The sequence below is a fragment of the Zosterops lateralis genome (assembly GCF_965231275.1).
Source record: "Zosterops lateralis genome assembly, chromosome: 1".
NCBI lineage: Eukaryota > Metazoa > Chordata > Aves > Passeriformes > Zosteropidae > Zosterops > Zosterops lateralis.
In genome coordinates this window covers 144,762,274-144,781,944 of record NC_139762.1, presented here as the reverse complement: position 1 = coordinate 144,781,944, position 19,671 = coordinate 144,762,274, and the positions used below count along the sequence as shown (strand labels likewise).

Here is a 19,671-nt window from a genome sequence, read left to right as displayed (position 1 = left end):
ACTATGGTTTTGCATGAAAAATATGTACTGAATGTGTTTTTACCTTCTTCTTTTCATAATATTACTTTCACTATCAAACTTTTTTATACAATTTATCTCTTATTTCATTCCACTGCACACTCCTCTGTAAAATTGTTTCATCCATTTCTCTCCTACCTTTCTAAGACCACCATAATTAACCATTGTAACATAATTTTCTTTTTTGACAACCATTTACCATTTGCAGTTCTATCTGTAAATAATTATTTTGAACATCACTTTATTTTTCAGGATTTCAACTAAATTTTGGGTATATTGAAAGCTGGAATTGCATTTGACACGATTTGACAATTTTATGTAAAGGTTTTAAACCTTTTCTCTTGCCTTGTGTTTTGGGTAAAGTAGATTTTATCTTTCTGTATCTAAGGTTTTCTTGATTGTTGTCTATGGAAATTAAGTCTTGTTTGCTTGGATTTTTCCCAGTCTATTACTGAGGATAAGTTTTTTGTCTATCATTTTGTTGCCTAGAACTGCACTAAGTTATCTATCAATATACTGTAACACCAAGTTTCATTATTATGCTAATGTGTTCCAGATATATATGGAACTGGCTCTTAACACTGTTTTGTGAAGTGCAGCTTTAAGAAATTTTTCAAACTGATAGTAAGCCATGAAAAAGTCAAATCAAAAACAAGAGTTAATTTTTTAAAAAAATGATTATAACCTTCAGCAGATAAGCAAATTTATTTATTTATTGTGCTTTATGTTTGATTGGGTTTTTTTAGTAAAAAATGCATTTTCTTAAACAAAGTGAGTTTTTTCAGATTGGTATTTAGAGCAGTGGCCAGTTGTTCTTGATATTGAATTAAAAGGTAAAATTTCAAGAAATGTTCAAAGCAAGACCCAACTTTGAATGTCGCTTTATGCCTTGTTAAATGGGTTGTGTTTGAAAAATAATTTTGAACTGATTTCTTCCTTTGTATTACGTGATGAAGAGGTTTGAAGAACTTATATTAAGCATTTTTATAAAGCATATATCCATAAAATACATGGAAAATGGAAAAGTTTTACACCTTCTACATAGACTTTTTATTGTCTTTATAAGTTACAGTACTAAAAAGTAACAAGGCTAACTCTTAATTTTGGTATGAGCTGTGTGTAGCCAACCCATCTAACAGGAGATATCCTGTTTGCACTAACAATTGTTTCCTTTTAAAATCTTGTTTACTCCACTATCTAATTCTGTTAATGTCAGTCAACATGGCTTTGATATGGAATCTAGATAAGACAGATAACCTATCCTTTGGTGATTGCAAAATAGATCAGCAAAGTGGACTCATATTTCTATTGTAACTTCATTAAAACCCGTTTATTAAGGGGCATATGCCAGTTGCAGACCTGTCAGTCCAATAATTATTTCCAGATGTAAATTTTATGTGCCTCTAGCTATTTTCCAATCCCAAATACAAACACTAGTTGCATTTTCTTATCCAATTTCAGCAAAAGTAACAGAATCTTTTAAAACCTCTTTTCTGAAATCATTGTGGTATTTCTTTGATAATTCTGGAAGATTTTTTTTTTCTTTTTATGATCAGTTATTAGAAGATTAAGAAAAGTGGAGGTTAGAATAAGGTACCTGACACACTTCTGCTTTATTATCTATGTTTTTCAAGTCCAAGCTTTTAATTTAGATTTTTCTCCCTTGGAAGTGGGACCTTATCTTCTATTTTAAATTCAAGAATCCTTTTCTTAAAATATACTTTTAATTTTCTTGCTAGAAGTTTTTCTACAGTATTTCATATGTAGTAATCAATATAGAATTAATAATTTACCTTCTATGACACTGAAAATTATGGTTTTATTATTTACTTAGAATACAAATTGCACTTGTGTAATAGATACATTAATTTGAATCCTTTATTTCACTGCATTTGTAAAGATTATTATAGACTCACATTTCTGGTTTAATGGGATAAAAAAACGCCTCAAGTGACACAACCATTTTTCCTGGATCTGTCTTTTCCAGACTTTTAGATTTATAAATGTAAAATATTTTCCATTCTAAACTGCTTTTCTTATCTTCCACTTTGCGTTTAATTTGATTGCCTGTTTTGTTACTCTTTTACCCACCCCAACCCCAAGGATATTTCAGAGTAGTTCAGTGGTCAAAAAGAAAGACTTTATTCATACTTATTTCTTCACTGCAGTGAATCCAGGCTTTGCCTTGAAACACCATATGGCTCCAGACCTCTAAGTGTAAAGATAGAAATACCCAGTGCTGGAGGAGCGACACCTTTACTCTAACATCCTCTCTTCCTTCTCTTGCTCTTTCTGGCATACTCTGCTTAGATGTTCTCCTTTAAAGTGAGCAAGGGTCTGTGAGAAAAGGAAGTTGTTTCTGACTCCAATAAAGTTTTCTGGAAGAAAATGAATGAAGTAAAATCCATGGAGTTTTTGGTCTGCTTGGTTTTTTACGTATTACAGCTAATTTAGCTGATTAATTGGTTTTATTCTATTTGTTGCCGTTACTCAGTTTTAAAAGACTGAATTTTTCATATTAAAAGCATAGATTCTGAAATATATGTGTATAGTTTGTCCTCTTTTACATGGCCTGCTACTACAAATTTATCTCTATACCAGAACAGAAGTAAAATGTCTGGTGATAATGCCACAAGCCTTTTGCTCATGGATGAATTCCAAAATGATGCAGAATATTTAGTATAAGTTGAAGCTGTTCTGGAAGTTCCTGGCACCTACAATGGTGAGAAGCAAAATATGGCATCGCTCTTTTCCATATTGTGCTATTTTCACACATTAAGGCAAAGTTACAAAAGATGGTCCAACTCATCTGAAAGCTTGTTGTCACTCACAGAAGCAAACCCGTCTCCTGTGTTCCTCTGACTTTGGCTGTGTGATCCTTCTCTTTTTTCCATTGGCTCCGGCACTCATCAGGCATGCCACTTTGAGGATATGCTTCCCTTTGCGAGCTGAATTGACTCAGTTTTATTTTTAAAGCAATAGTTCTTCATCAGGGTGGTTAAATAAATTCAGAGAGAAGGGTGCAAATGACTAGAACCAGTGTGAATTCAGTGTTAGAACTCTGGGAAAATTGGAAGGCGCCGGTTCTTCTCCTTTGGTACTTTGAAAGCCCCAAGATCTGCTAAAATGTAACACAAATCTTCACCCAGCTTTAAGATGACAATCAACTACATTGTCAAATGTTCCAGCTGCTCAAGGTTAAAGTTTAATGCTTGCTTGCTTCTTTTTTTTTTTTTTTTTTTTTTTTTTTTTTTTTTTTTTCCCTTACTTTAAGGACCTAGGATATTTTCAAATTCTCTAAAGGTTATTTTTCTGATATGTTTTGTTCTTATCAGTTTTTCTCTCGAAGAAGCAGGCAAATCCACATCCTACAGATTTTTAAAAACTATTTGTGTGGTAGTGAAATATCTGGTTCTTCTTACTTTATAATTTGAAGTTCTTCTTGATAGTTTTATGTCTTAAATTGACTGCTTTAGAAAGGATAATTATTTAGAAAATCTGCTTCATTTCTGATGACAAAAAGAAGTCGAGAGTTATAATTAAAGTTTTACTATGATAATGGAAGATGGCATTTTTTATAAACTTGTTTTTTACAGAATATAATGATCATACCAGAACCTGATTAGGACTTTGTTGCTTAGTTGAAAGCAGCTGTTCAATTAACGATGTTCAGCCTTGACCTATGATCATTATTTTAAAATAATAGATTGCATGAGCAGTTGTGCTTTTTGACAGGGAAAAATTATCATTTGACAAAAATGAATTAGTTCATAAATCATATATCAATTTGTTAATGACTTGTTGAACAAAGTATATTTTTATTAGTATTTTCAGCGAGAGTAAAACTTGAATCTAGTTGACCACTTCTGTTCAATCGAGTTTGTTTTGTTTTATAGAATATTAAATGCTCTTTATTTATTTCAATCCAATTGAATAGACATATTAAAATGTAGGAGTTACTCCTATTCATATTTTAATTGGAATACTCTTAAGGAAGCCTTTACATTTCTTACTTTCTTCTTGATTCAGTGGGTAAGTAACTGTGTCTTTAAAAAGAAATTTGAAAGACCGAAGATAAGATGAATTTTGGCAGGATGTTGCAGTTCAATCTTGTAATACTCTCAACTGCAATTCCGCACCTTTATTAACTTCTCAACGTGTACACATGAAAACACATCCAAAAACATAGATCCTAAAGAGAATTGAACTTAATTGTCTATTACTCAGTTGATAAGCCTTATCCTTTTCCAACACACTCGTGAGGGTTAAGAGATGTTTGTTCTGAACTGGTGTGTAAGAAAGAACATTAGAGGTTGTGCTGAGTTGACTTTGGCTGTCTGCCAGATGCCCGTCAGCCACTCCATCACTCCCCCTCAACAGCAAAACAGCGAGAGAAAATAAGATGAAAAAGCTCCTGGGTCAAGACAAAGATGAGGAGATCTTACCTTTACGCCAGAACCTAATCTACACATGAAATCTACACATTACAGAGCCTCAGTTTAATTCACTGCCTAAAAATTAATTGATTTCTTGAATCATGGGATTTTCATATCACATGAATTGCTTTAGCAACTCTGTGATATATTGCTGAACTTTGGATTTACTTATTAGTTACACGTCCAATCCCTTTCTGAACATTTTTAAACCTTTGGATTAATTGAACAACTACTTCAACAAGGTAATTGAATTTCATCTTACCAGTTTTAGTTTGACACTTTTCAGTTTGATTAATAAGTGTGAGTATATAACAAGTCAGTGATTGATCAGCATCATGAGTGATTGTGTGATCCAAATCATCAGAATTCTTTTGGAGTTTATTTGATGCTCAGTTGGATTAGCTCAGCAAATATTAGTATGTTTGCTGACTTTTTAGCCCTTGCAATTCTTTGAACTTGCTATTGGGATAGCAAGGATATGATCTTTTCTGCTCAAAGCTCAAAAAATATGTGGTTGCATAGGTGGATGTATAAAATACAGATGTGAGCAAAGGCCAAGGCATTGAAGAATTAATGGGAAATTAGTTTTACTCTGGCAGATAGAAGAGTCATCAGAAAGATATAATCATGTAAATATTGTTGGTGTTATCCATCAATTTAGATACAGAGTTCTCAAATCTTCAGAAATTAAATTCTTATGTAAGATGCAAAAATTGTTATTTTGCTCTAACAAACACTATGGTGTTCTCATATGAAAATATTGTACTTTTTAAAAAATGTAAAACTTCATTTCTTTTCATTCTTCTGTCAAAAAAGAAAAAATAATTAAAAGGTAACTCAGAAAACCCACCCCAAGCATATGCTATAAACTGTAGGGTATAAACTATATTATATACCATAAGGAAAGTAGGATACTTTCATGTGCAAGTAGAGTCATAGAATCATTGTGCTCCCTTGAGTCTTGTCAATGGTCACCACAGAGCAGAGATCAGTGCCTGCCCCTCCTCTTCCCCTCATGAGGAACTGTAACTGCAGTGAGGTCTCCCCTCAGTCTCCTCCAGGCTGAACAGACCAAATGACCTCAGCCACTCCTCATATGGCTTCCCCTCAAGGCCCTTCAACATCTTTGCTTCCCTCCTTTGGATACTCTCTCTAATAGCTTTATATCCTTCTTATATTATGGTCCCCAAAACTGCACATGGTACTCAAGTTGAGGTCACTCCAGTGCAGAATAATGTGTAACAATCTACTTCTTCAACTGGCAATTAATGCAGTACTTGATGCACTTTGTGCATCTACTAGATGTGAAGAGAATTAACTCTACCCCAGTCAAAATCAGCACAGATGCTTACATGTCTCATGAATTACTATGGAAGTGACACAGAAAAAAAAAGATCATGGAACAGACTGAAAAAGAAACAGATGCTAGATTTTGCATTCCCATGAAAGAGAGTAACTAAAAATAATTAACAACCAAAATATGGAATGTCAAATTGGAAACACTCAACATTTCAAACCCACACTTTTTAAAGTAATAATATCTTTTCTTTAATATCTTCATATTTAAAATAATAAAATGCCACAACATTTAGTAATAATGGGATATGGTCTCTAGAACCAAATATTTGTTGAGCATTAGATGAAAAAACTTGTGTCTAGAAAAAAATACTGAAGAATGTTGTTATTTTAGTTGAGTAGATGCTGGCCACAGCAAATGCAGCAGCAAACTGTGTGAGAAGATCATGCTTTTATCTTAGAAAATGCAAATAAGCAAACCCTTCTGTTGAGGGCTTTCTCTTTTTTTAAATAATAATTAGAGCTAGTGGGAAATTGTTAAACAAGTATCTGGCAGACAAAAGATCTCACTAAATTTGAAATTGAATCAGTGCAGCATCAGGCTAGTGAGATGTTAAATTTAATCATCTGCTATTTAGAAAATTAATAGAAGTGTATACGAATACAAAACCACACAGACAGGACTCCAGCAGCTAATAATGGATTTGTCAGCATGTGGTCCAACAAAATCAAGCCCAACAGTACCTTACTAAATTCAAGATTTATTTGTCTGCTAAGTATTGACTAGAACTGTCTGTATAAATAACAGATGGGAAGCCACTGGACATACCAGAAAATAAAATGACTGGTAGAAGGATTATAGCTTGCTTAATGGGAAAAATCCACTCATCATGAAGCTTCATTTGTATATGTGCTATGGATTTTAAGAATATTATTCTCTGAAGATTATCAACTTAAATATGTATCATTAAGACCAAAATTTCATCGTGGAAGGAAAACAAAAGTTACACTTATGTAAAAGAAAAGAAAAAAAAAGAAATATTTTATCTGTTATTTGAAAATATTAGATATTTCAGTTTCCTTTTCTTTTATACTTTGCATTTTGCTTATTATGCATATTCTTTTTGAGAATCTATCTTCTTTTTACAAGAATTACCATTTATTTGGAGATCAAACTAAAAGTCGGACTATATAGGCTTTGACACTCTTTTTAATTTTAGAGTCAAAGTTAAAATAACTTGGCATGTTAACATGTTGTATGTTTCTGCATCATTTTACATGAATTAGGGACAAGCATTTCTTGCACCTTTCAGATTAGAGTAAAACTATTCCTGCTGTAAAATTTCTGTGACTTAATCGAAAATTTATTGAGATTAAGTGAGACTGCTATTTACTTAAAAAACTTTTTTAGTGAATTTTTTCATATACTATCCCATCTAAGCTGAAATATTCTTGAGGAGCTGTATTTTCTTTGAAATAACTAATACACTGTAGAAAAACTAGAATCTTGTGAACCTGAAAAGCAAATAAACCATACAAAGAGCTGTGAAAATACATTTTTTAAAATTACTTATTTAAAGCATAATCAATGTCAAACAGCAAATATCTAAGACACACAAGCACAGAGGAAATACAGTCATCTTATTTATCACATCACATCACAGTCCCAAGTAAACAATTTATGAAGAGCACTTTTGTATGACTAATCAAGATTTCTTTCCATAATTTTAGCTTTGCAATTATGAAATGATTGCTCTATTTAGATCCTGAAGCTGGGAGCTGGTCTGCCTTGAGGGCTGATGAGTTTAAAGTTCAGCATGCAGCTTAAAGTGATATATGATTTAAATTTTATCACAAGGACCACAGGAAAAGCAGAAAACAAATGATTGATCAAACTGCAGAGGTTTCCAGTCAGAACTTCAAAGGCTTGGAAACCACAAATCTGAGATGATTTATCATTTTAAAATGATGTCATATGTGATTGAAAAAATATAGTGGCAGAGATTAAAATAGAGAGTATAATTACTCTTGGAGTAGTAGTCTTTTAAAATATACTTAGAAAATTAAAACAGATTCAACTGATTAATACAGGCATCTTCTTTTTTTGAATCTATAGCACATGACAGAATATAGTAATCTACAGGAGGAAGAGACATGGGGGGACACTCTAAATGACATGTTTGAAAGAAAATAATTATGTCATTTTCAATCATTTACAATGCCAAAAAAAATTACCACAATTTTTCATATAGGTTCAAACATTATCACTACTGCTTAGAATTTATTTATCATATTTTAATTTATGGTGACAGAAAATTTAGAAATTCCTGTGTACATAAGACAATGTTTTGTTTCAGACTCCATTTGACTTTTGCCATTACTGAAAAATAAATAAGGATTGACTCTGAAGACACATAAAACACATATTCCTTCAAAACTAGTCTCTCACCTGGAAAAAACATCCTTTAGTCACTTTATTTGTACATCAAGAAATTTTATGCACATGCACCCTGAGTACTTAGAGACATCTGAGGACTCAAACAAAATCTGTCTTCACCAAGAAGTCTTAACAAATAAAAACATAGCAGTGATTGTAACAGCTATTGTTACTACTCTCCCTACAATATTAAGAACACACATGCTCAAAGCAACTAATTACTTAAAAATATACAAATAAAATTGTACAGAAGCCTCCTAGAATCTACCTCTTTTATTTGGTGGTGTTCTGTGGTGCCTTTGATGTCCATTTGGATCCTTGGTTTTCCTTGGGAAGGTAAAGATGGGGTAGTTACGGTAAACAACCAGCGAGATTAATTCTTTGCCAAAGACTATGATGGTGATGATTTTCTTCTCCTCAGTCTTGGGTCTACATGAAGTAATTTAATCACATATCCCATAATCCTTTTCTCTGGTTCTAAGGAATTGGGTGGTTCTGTTCTCCATTCTTGTACTCTGAGATGATTGCAAAAACATTGTCAGATATACATTACTGAAACTACATAGCATTGTAATTTTGCAAGCAAGTAATATATAAATTCTGAATACATATTGTGTCTCCAAATGGTAGCTTTAATTTCACTATATTTACTACTGGAGATTTAAAATTTTTATATGCAATAATTTTTTTCAGGATGAGCATCTGGTCTTTCTGACCTACAAAAGTTGAATAAATAAAAATAACTCTTAGCCTTTTCCTATGCTGCCAGAAACATCTTTAGTCATGCACTTCACACAAAATGTGTCCATTTCCTGTGGCTGTTAGACAAACCAGGAAGAAAAAACAAATGCATTCATTTATATGCAGTGTATTCATCTACAAATTTGTATCACTGTTCTGTGTTTGATAACACTCTGTAACTAAACTGCATCATCAAAAGCAAATACTCAAGTAGAATGTCACAGTTTAAAATTTAGGGGTTTAAGAATTGAAACAGAAATAAATATATTTTTCTAAACCTCTGTAGACATTGTCTTGTAGTTCTTGTAGTTCCCATGGTTTCCCATGGCTACCCAAGACAGTGTCATACAAATTTTTTCTGCCAAAGTGATAGACTATTAAGGAATGATTGAAGAGCCTGGCTGCAGTGGTCGGCTGCCAAGGGTGCGGCTCCGGCCAGCCCTGCCGCCACCACAACCCGGGGGCCACTTAGCTAGGGGGGTGAGCCAACCCAACAACGGTGCGGATGCGTCGCAGAAAGGAAAGGCGGGACTCTCAGGATAGCCAACCAAGGGGTCGCGTAACCTCCTAGGCGGTGCTCCGGAGAGACACCTACCTAGAAAAGCCACGGCTTTTTATTGAGTGGGTTACAAGGGGTGGGAGTGAGTGGGACCAATCATAAACTTTTTCAAACTTGTAACAAGGGGGTGAACCAACTTTGAACCAATAACAAGTAACTGGAGGAGGAGGAATGCATAACGAGGGGGTGGGGAAGTTACATAACCAAAAGATTGACACTCAACAGAAATCGGGTAAACAACTATTATGGGATGGGGTTACCTGGACAACCAAGAATTGGCGGGAAGGCGTGAGGGAAGGGGAGGCCATCTTGAGCAATAGGAATAAATGTAAATTCAAACAACCATTAAACACAACTTATAGAACCGAACTGAAACTACAAAAAATTTAACTGGAACTGAGTTCAAGCACCACCACACCTGGCAAAAGATGTAGGCATATCCTGCCTGGCCTCCATCTCTCCAGAAGCACACGGATCTCATGGTACTACAATGTCATACCTACCAACTCTATGCTGATGCTTCAAATATCTCACAGCATCTAAAACAGCAATAGAGAGTCACCTGAATGACTCCATTAAGCATTTTAAATTTGAAAAAAGTTGATACAAATGGAATGAGATATGTAAATGGTATGTAAGATAGAAAATTGCTGTAGATAAAAAAAACCTCAGCTAGTAGAGGAAATTTAAATTTTAAATGTGTTTAATATGCACATGATATCTGCTTAACGAGATGACTGCTTATTTTGCATAATTGTACCACCTTTCACTTCTACCAGAGTACTCAGACATTTAGTTGTCTAACATTTAGTTGGACATTTAGACTGACCTGACTAAGTGATAATCAGATCTATGCACATACATTATCTTACAGGTATTTTACTGCTTACCTGCCATCTCTCTCCTGCAGCTATGATGTGCTTGCTATGTTTCATTTTAACTGGCAATGAAAACTATTCCAGCTAATACTTATGACAGTTTGTGGAGTTTAACATACAAATAAGATTTAAGCTCTGAGGTCAATATCTTTTTCTGCCTAATGAATAATACTCAAGTATTAAGTTATTTCAATAGTCAGAATTAATTAAATTACATTTTTTTCTAAAAAAATCTGTAGTATTGTACTGAGTCATAATTGCATGCTGAATTTTTACTTATTAAAATTTTTGATTAATTTTGCACCCACTAAACCAAAAATATTACCTCTGAATTTTTTTATATCAATTCAAGGGTAGCAACCAAATTAAAGAAACAAGCCTATCCTTTTTGACTAAATGTAACATAATGATGGCTATAAAAGGCCCACTGCTGAAAGCTAAATGGTATCCAACAGTTCCTGCAGTGATCTGTTTTGCATCAGGAGCTGTAAGGTTTACTATGCTAGTAACATATGTGCTCATTTAATAAATCCACTACCCATATAATCTCTGTCTATGTACCACTCATAAAATTAAATTAAAATATATTGGGATAACTGTATACTTCTTTTCTGCTGGATATATGTTTATACCCAGAATTCTTTTAAATCATTGGGTACATAAATAGATACTGTCTGAACAGTGAGACACAAGTTTTATTCAAATTATTGGTTCCATTTTACATTAGGCCACTTTATTTTAAAGTGTCGATACTTACCAATGATGACCAAGCTATTGATTGATGATCAAGCTATTGGAAAAAATGCACTGATATTGACTCATTAAAAAAAAAAAATGCATATGTCTGTTTGGGAAATGTAAGAACCCATTAAAAAAAAATACATGTGTCTGTTTGGGAGATGTAAGAATTTTATTACCTTTTTTTCATTAATAGAACAAAAATATACCCTCCTAATCAAATAAAAAATGTATTTCATAAATCAAAAATATTCTGTACATGATTCTCCACCTTTACATATTAACGTAAGTTCTTTAGTCTTATTCATAAATATTCCAATGACAAAACAAAGAACAACTTTGTAAATATACCCTCTGAGGACTTGCTACATATAAATATGTGAATGTATACCTCTTTAGGGGCCTTTGCTTCTTTTGTTCACGTTTTTCATTTTTCTGGTTATGTGATATGAGTACTATTATCATTTGTCTTTCATATCTTTCATGACTGTAACTAATGGCATAAATTGGCTATTGTACTGAGGAGGTTTTTCTTTTTCCTTTTTTAGTTTTTTAAATTTTGTTTTATTTTCCAAAGATTGTTTAAGAAAAAAAAACATCTACATAATACCCATTAATTTACAGTTTCTCTTAAGGGCACCAAGTACACAGAGATCAAAGAAAAATATAAAACTTTTTATGATCCCCACAGCAAATAAACTTCATGGTAAATTACTGGTATACTACATAGAACTCATCTGAAGGTATCTTAAAGCTAAAAATAGGTAAAACATTAAATAAATGCTAAGCTTGCAATTACAGCGGTTTTTAGCAAGTCATTTCCTGACCTTTTGAATTGTGGGCTTCTCATCACTCTATATCTTTCCCTCTGATGAGACTAGAAATGCTGATAATGGCAGGACATAACTTATCAGGTAATTTGTGATTTCAGAAGAAGAGTGAGAATAAGCAGCAGTAAATGTATTAAAACAGCAGTAAACACCATTGGTGTTTTTTCCTACATCAGGCAAAATTATCAGGTTCCAGAAAAATTATCAGGTTACATATTTCTTAAAGTGTGCTAAAAAACAACCTATGTAGCTGAAAATATAGGTGCATTAAAAAATGCCAGAACAAAAAAAAACAACTTAAAAAAAAAAAATCCAAAAATCCTAGCAAATGAGAAATCACAGATAATTTTTTCTAATGATGAAAAAAGAAAATGTAAATCTTGAGCAAGCTAGATTCTGACTTTTAGCCCACTTTGAACAGTAGTTTGGACTGTGTGGCCTCTACAGGTCCCTTCTGGCCTAAATTTTTCTGTCGTTCTAAATTCAAAGTAAAATTTGAAATAAGGGCTTATCTACAAACACATAAAAATAATATTAATGTCAATCATTAATAAATTTTATCATCCTATCTGCTACAAAACTCATCAGACGTGGCTAACTGGGTTCCAAAGGTATGTCTAGATTTCACTGGTGTCTGTACATGGCTAAATCCTTCAATTGGTTCTTTACTCATCCTTGGCAGTTCAATATTATGGGCTTTGTTGTTCTGATATGTACCCTGATGAGGTTATTCTCCTAAAATGGAGGAAGATAAGTGTTGTCATAAGTACATCAAATGAATGTGAGAAGTGAGTATCTGCAGGGTTTATCAGCTGTGCTGAGTACACAAATTTTTTCTTTCATTTGAGTCTCAAATACAGTGGTTTTAATAGAACAAAACAAAACCAAACATTCAAACAACAAAAACACAAACCTTAATGACCCTGTAATTTCTTCCAAGAGAGATTTTGTATGGATTTGTTATTTTGTAGTGATATTGCTCTTTGAGTTGAAATCAGAAATTTCTTTTCTGAGACGAAAGTGCACAGTTTAAATAATAGTAAATTCCCTCATTAAGGTGAATCATGATCCCTTTCTTTCATCATATTACTGCGGAAAAATTAGCTACCACAAATTTTAGCAGAAAGCTGTGTAAGATATATAATGCAATATGTTTTTGAACATAACCCTAAAGAGTGTAAATTGTCTCGTGGATTGTGATTTCTTTGGTTGTTTTATTTTTCAGCTACTGATAATCTGAACTGTTTTTAAGGACAGCTTCTACATCTTACTATCATCTGTACTAAATATAGTGTCCATTAAAAACAGTATTTTTTAAAATTAATTCCTCAATTTCCATACAAAATAATTTTTTCAAGTAATGCAAACTACATAATTTTAAGGCAGCTGTCCTTTTCATGATGAAATATTATTTGGAACAGCCATCTGTCACACATAGTTTTATTTTACAAGCAATAAACCATGAATTGTGCTTTTTTGTTTTTTAGGTTAACAGGATTTCATCTTCCTCCACCTGTGACAAGTACAAAATCTGTATTTTCACTGCGCTTGACAAGTGATTTTGCAGTTAGCGCTCATGGGTTTAAAGTTTACTATGAAGGTAAGACATTTTTAACAAAATATTCTGGGGTGGTTTTCCCCCTCTGATGTCTATACATAAAAAAATAAACATCCCACAGAAATACACATATAAAACCATATCTAAGTTACAATATTTGCTTTTCATGTAATCATTCACAGATTGGGTCATATCTGAAACCAAAATATTTTAAACCCTAATATCTATAGTCCCATCCAGACACAAATATTTTATGATCTCTAATAATAGCAAGTTCTTTAAATTCTGAAAAAATTAATTGTTAGTGTTCTGGTCCTTCTGACAAATGTTTACTCAAATTAATGTCGAGGCATTACTAATTAGTCTTGAATTTCGCAGGGTAGTGGCATCTGCAAGTTTTATGGATGGAATCCTTCTTATATGTTCGCACAGTAAAAATGCTCTCAGTTCTCTGAACTGACATAAAGCTATTTCTCTGTTGCAGTTTTCATGATTGTCTATAGTTTTCACAGACACTGAAGTTAATGACCTGCAACATGTATTCCTGAAGTCCTGAAGAAATTCATAGTATTGTTTATGTACATAGATGTGTGTTTTATATGTGTGTTCCAGGAAGGATCTTGTTTATGCTCAAGTTCAGTATAGTACTGTTTGAAGAATTGATTTATGTAGCTTTAGTTCCATGCCTGAGGTGTTTTGGTTTTTCGAAATTCTTTTCCCAGGGAATTTTCTGTAAACAGGAGAAATGTTTTTGTAACTGTACCTATGTTATTCATTCCTTTTCCTAGGAGGGACTTCTTGATGTCCCTCTGGTCTGATCAATGTGATTGAAGAGATTTGCCTTTGTTTCACCAATCCAATTGGTCTGTGTAAAAAAGTATAAAAGGGAGACACATCCCAAAAAGAGAAAAATCATTTTCAGGCTTCTGGATCTCAAAGTTTGTGTCATTGTGGTGTAAAACAGTATCAGGTTTATATCATGCAATAATTTTTTAAATCCATTTCTTGGTACTGGGACTATGAACTCCAGCAAATTTTATAGGATAAACAGACACTGTTGTTTTTCTCTTTTTCTTTGCTACAATGTTTTGTTTTTTGGTTTTCTTTTTCATTTTTGGATTTTTTCCCCTCTTTTTAATGACACTTGGTGTTAAGACACTTGATTTTTCTGTTTCTATTAAATATCTCTGTCAGCAAAGCCAGAGCTATAGTAAACAGCCTGGAGAAGTTCTGAGGCCATTGTTGTACCCTACTTGGTCCCATCTGCAACAGAAAATAATCTCTGGGAAATACCTAGCTGAGTAACACTTTGATAGCTGGGAAACTATCCAAAAATTTGTAATGCAATGAAAGGCTGCTATAGAAATACAGTCCAGAATCACTCTGCAGTAAAATGTCTTCAGCTGTTGATATAGTTTACCTTCAGGTATGATGCATTAGAATTATACTTCATATAGAAATTCCCTCCTATATATCAAGATATGAAATGAAAAACATAATTTTAAGACCCTTCTTGTTCCTTGAGTTATTAAAGAAAATAGCTGAAATGATTACACACTTTTTTTGGGGGGGTAGTGTGGTTGCATGCAAAAAAGAGGTAATTTAGAAAAGAGAAATTCAGGCTATATGTAACTGGTTTTGTCTAGATTATAGCTAGTCTGCAGTCTGTTACTTTTTCAAGCATTTGGTAACTATTTGCCAGCAGCAGCATTAAAAGTGTTTTATTAAAAGTCACTATGCACTTGCTATGGATTTTTCACTATGCAAAATAAAATATATGCTTCTCATGCATAAATTAAATTCATTATATGTGGGATCATCTGTCCTTATAAACAGTTTACTGAAAGATTTTGCACTGCTAATGCTAACAGACAACATACTCAGTTATGATAGAGAATAATTAAAACTAAAATGGAAGATCATCTATAGACTTCAGCTTGCACATGTGATCAATTCCCCACATAATTCCTTTCTAGGTGAAAATAATGTGCTGATTAATAGAATTTGAGCTTCCTCCTAGGTCAGTATAAAATCTGGGGAAATTTTTCCCTCAACCACAGAAATCAGAATTTTAGAACAAAATATAAACTTGTTATCTTGAACTCAATACTCACCTTTTTAAGGAACTGATGTTTTATTTTGTGAAATTAGGAATTTTAAAAAAAGTTAAGCTGGGTACCAGAATTTTAATTCAATGGAGTCTCTCTTACCACAGCCAGATCTACTGTTTTAAGAGCTGAATCAAGGTAACTTTTTTCAGTCAGAGAATTTTTCTTTCAATACCTATATTTTTCTGATTTCATGTGAAGTTTTCTGACTTCTTTTACCCGGACAGCAAATAAATGAACACTCATTACATTACATTACATTACATTCATTTAATGCCTCTTTCCTTGATGTGAAAGAATAGATGTATTTAAATGATAATCACATCAGGGCAATTTCCATTTCTGTTCTTGTACTTTTTATGAACATGTATAACCCTGCAATCAACATTTAAGATCTGGTTCTCCCTAGTATCCAGTTTTCAAAAATTTTGATTGCCCAGTAGCTCCTTCTTAGCTTCTTGATGAAACATCTGAATACTTAGTATCAGGCCTCATAATTTAAAGCTTCATTATGGATATATAATTTGAAATTCAAGATAGAAATGATTAGCAACCTGTCATTGCAATAAAGCAAAATTATACAGGTGGCATGAGAGGATAGGGTGAGAAGTAGCGACATATGTCTGAAGGGATTAGATCCATTTTGTAATTTGAAAAAGAAAGAACATATCTTTCATAATCAGAGATAACTTAAAACTCTTCCTTTGAAATGCTTTGAAATAGATTACATAGGTAGATAGCTACATGGAATCTATTACTGTTCACTATTAAAAAAAACCCCTAAAACAAAGCCTCTAAACATCTATTTTTCTGACTTCTCATCCTCTTGACAAATTTGCAGCTGAGCTGAAAGTTGGCAAGAAACTCCAGAATACCTGACAGAATCTGTGGGAAATATGAATCTACGGTGGACTTTCTTGATCATAACATATAGAAACATATTCCTTTTCTGATTTCCTGAGAATAAAAATGTGTATGGAAAGATATAAAATTATATCATTAATAGAAAGACTATGCTGAGCCATCATATGTAATCCACTGCAATTTCATTCAGTCAAACCAAGTGCACTATATAGACCAGAAAATATTAACTCTGGCCTGCTAAACATCAATATCATAAACCTCAGTCTGCAATCTGCATCCCTCCATTCTTCTCTTCTCTCCTTCTTTCTCCTCACACCTTCTTTCTTTCCTATGTATCAAGTGGCATATTTGAGTTATCTTTGGTACCACTGTGCACAAAATTCTTCATGTTCAGCTTCTTTATTATTCAGAAAAGAATACATTTGATAAACATACCTCTCTATATAGCACAATGCCCCTGAAGAAAAATTATTTCATGAGGGAAAACTGGAACATATAACTCAAAAGTAATAGACTTCACTTAGAGTGACAATGGAAAGTGGTGAGGTGCACTAAAAATTAAGGAAGGGTTTAAAAAAAAAATCTGGAGCTAATTTTATCACTCTCTAGTGACACAGCATTATTGGTTGGAGTGAGAAATGAGAAAGTTCTAAATCTGCTGATTCTGTGCTTGGTGTTTTTTTTTTTTTTTTTTTTTGGAAAGGTTTCTGGGGAGGTTTTTTAGTAGCTTTCCAGGCGCTCTACAACATGTATAGGTATTAATATCTGGAGGTAGAACGCGATATTTAATCTCCTATTTGATAATTTAGGCCAAGTACAGTGTAACTGTGACCTTTTATTTTATTTCTGATGGCATAATTTGGCTTTGGAATAGAAGAACTCGATGCACTTTTTCATTTCCTGTTGTCCTAAGATATATAAGCAGCTTTATTCATGGAGAGTACGGGAGGGGAAATACAGCTGCTGAGAAAGCAGCCTGGCAGCTTGGCTACACAGCAAAGGGGATTCAGTGGACCTAGTCCTGCTTTGAACAGTGCTTCCTTCTGTTCTCACTGTGTTATTTTACAGCTATTAAACAGGTAGCTGACATTGCTAAAATTATTGACTTCATTAAGAAATGTACTGCTAGAATTTATGGCAACCTTTATTCAAGTTAAATATGATAGCCATTTTTTGTTATCCTATTGGCCATGGAAAAGAATAAAAAAACTTAATATATGATTACCCTTATAGTGAAAATTCGGAATGCTCAGGAGGTGAATTGCAAATATTTATAATAGTGGTATGAAATACAACTTTATCTGGTTTTTACTGCTACACATAAAGCTGAGTTATGAAACTGAATTTTAGACACTGTATAAGTAAACGATCTTCATGTTTTACTGGAGCACTGCTATGGAGCTCAGCAATTCTGCTGAAATGTTTTTGAGAGGGATTTGAGAGCAATGTTGAAAATTTCAAGAATGATCACATTTGATCACAGCTTTATGAATAATGGGAGGTTGGGAAGCAAAGAAGGGAGCAGAGAGTGTTTATTAACAGAATAGGGTTTCCATCTAGTGATTTCTGTGGACTTAACATGAATTTCTTTCTGCAATATTAAGAAAAACTGGTAGCTGATGTACAGCATTATTGAAGCATGTAGATAAGAAATACTAGTAGGACTTAAATATGCCAGGATGAGGGTGTTAAAATAATTTTGGCAGTTGGCATAAAGCTAGAGAATGTGAACAAATAGGATAAATTATTTTTACTCTCTTGCATATCAGAATTCAGAAACATGGCCATACATAATCTAAATCTTGGATTCAGGTAAGTTTCATGAAGTCCTAGCTGTATTAAGTTAATAATATCACTGCTAGCTTAATATAAAATTTAAAAGAGTGCTAATGAATTATTGTTTAATGTTGGAGTGCTCTCTACAAGAAATCCACTGAAAAATTATTTCCTGGGTTGGAGTTGTAAAAGCCACAAAATTTAAACTGTAAGTTTATCACCAAGCTTACTATGTGACTGATACTGTTTAGGCTCTTGTTGCTGCTCACATTTTGTCATAACTGCTGTGGGTATGGCTGGTCACTGTCATTACATTGCTTCAAAAACTCCTTAGTAAAAATTGAATTGAATTGAAGAAAGGAGAGGAGGGGAGGGGAGGGGAGGGGAGGGGAGGGGAGGGGAGGGGAGGGGAGGGGAGGGGAGGGGAGGGGAGGGAAGGGAAGGGAAGGGAAGGGAAGGGAAGGGAAGGGAAGGGAAGGGAAGGGAAGGGAAGGGAAGGGAAGGGAAGGGAAGGGAAGGGAAGGGAAGGGAAGGGAAGGGAAGGGAAGGGAAGGGAAGGGAAGGGAAGGGAAGGGAAGGGAAGGGAAGGGAAGGGAAGGGAAGGGAAGGGAAGGGAAGGGAAGGGAAGGGAAGGGAAGGGAAGGGAAGGGAAGGGAAGGGAAGGGAAGGGAAGGGAAGGGAAGGGAAGGAAAGGAAAGGAAAGGAAAGGAAAGGAAAGGAAAGGAAAGGAAAGGAAAGGAAAGGAAAGGAAAGGAAAGGAAAGGAAAGGAAAGGAAAGGAAAGGAAAGGAAAGGAAAGGAAAGGAAAGGAAAGGAAAGGAAAGGAAAGGAAAGGAAAGGAAAGGAAAGGAAAGGAAAGGAAAGGAAAGGAAAGTCAAACCAGGAAATTATTAATTGCATAAATAGATACATTTAGATGAAATATACTAAATCTAATGAAGCAGCATGCTAGACATGAGCCAATATGTAGTAGATTTTTACTTCTATTCAACATGTTGGACAACAAAAAGGAAAAAATAAGGTGCTGGATTTTCTGTATTTTGTCTGAATGTATGAATATCTTCCAAGTTGTATAGGAAGTCCCAGAAAATTATCTAACAAATCTCTTTTTGTGATGGAATACTAGCTTGTATGGAAAACATCCCACTAATGCCTCTTCATAGACTTGTATCTTCTACAGACTTTTATGCCATTCCTAATGCCAGATGCATAATAAAGCTGTAGCACAGAAGACAATCAATCCCTTATGGAATAAATACCAGGTTGCCATGGTGCTCTATCTATTCTACCCATATGCTGTACTGATACCACCATTCCTGTGTAAGTTCAGAGGAAGTAGAGAGGCTGTGGACTTAATCCGGTTAATTTTTATAGCATTTCACACTATTTTTTTGATACCACAGTCTCTGATTAGGCTAAAGATAATCATCTGG

At 33.8% G+C, this 19,671-nt stretch overlaps 1 protein-coding gene across 3 annotated transcripts in view; it reads left to right on the top strand.

Annotated features, from left to right (window-relative positions):
* The window catches only part of CSMD3 (CUB and Sushi multiple domains 3), a gene marked incomplete at its 5' end in the record, with an annotated part of 578,503 nt that overhangs the window by 92,182 nt on the left and 466,650 nt on the right, over nt 1–19,671 (top strand). For all 3 annotated transcript variants that reach the window (XM_083859670.1, XM_083859669.1, XM_083859668.1), the window contains one exon: nt 13,421–13,533. In XM_083859670.1, coding sequence (XP_083715796.1) covers nt 13,421–13,533 — 113 coding nt within the window. The remainder of the gene's footprint in view (nt 1–13,420; nt 13,534–19,671) is intronic.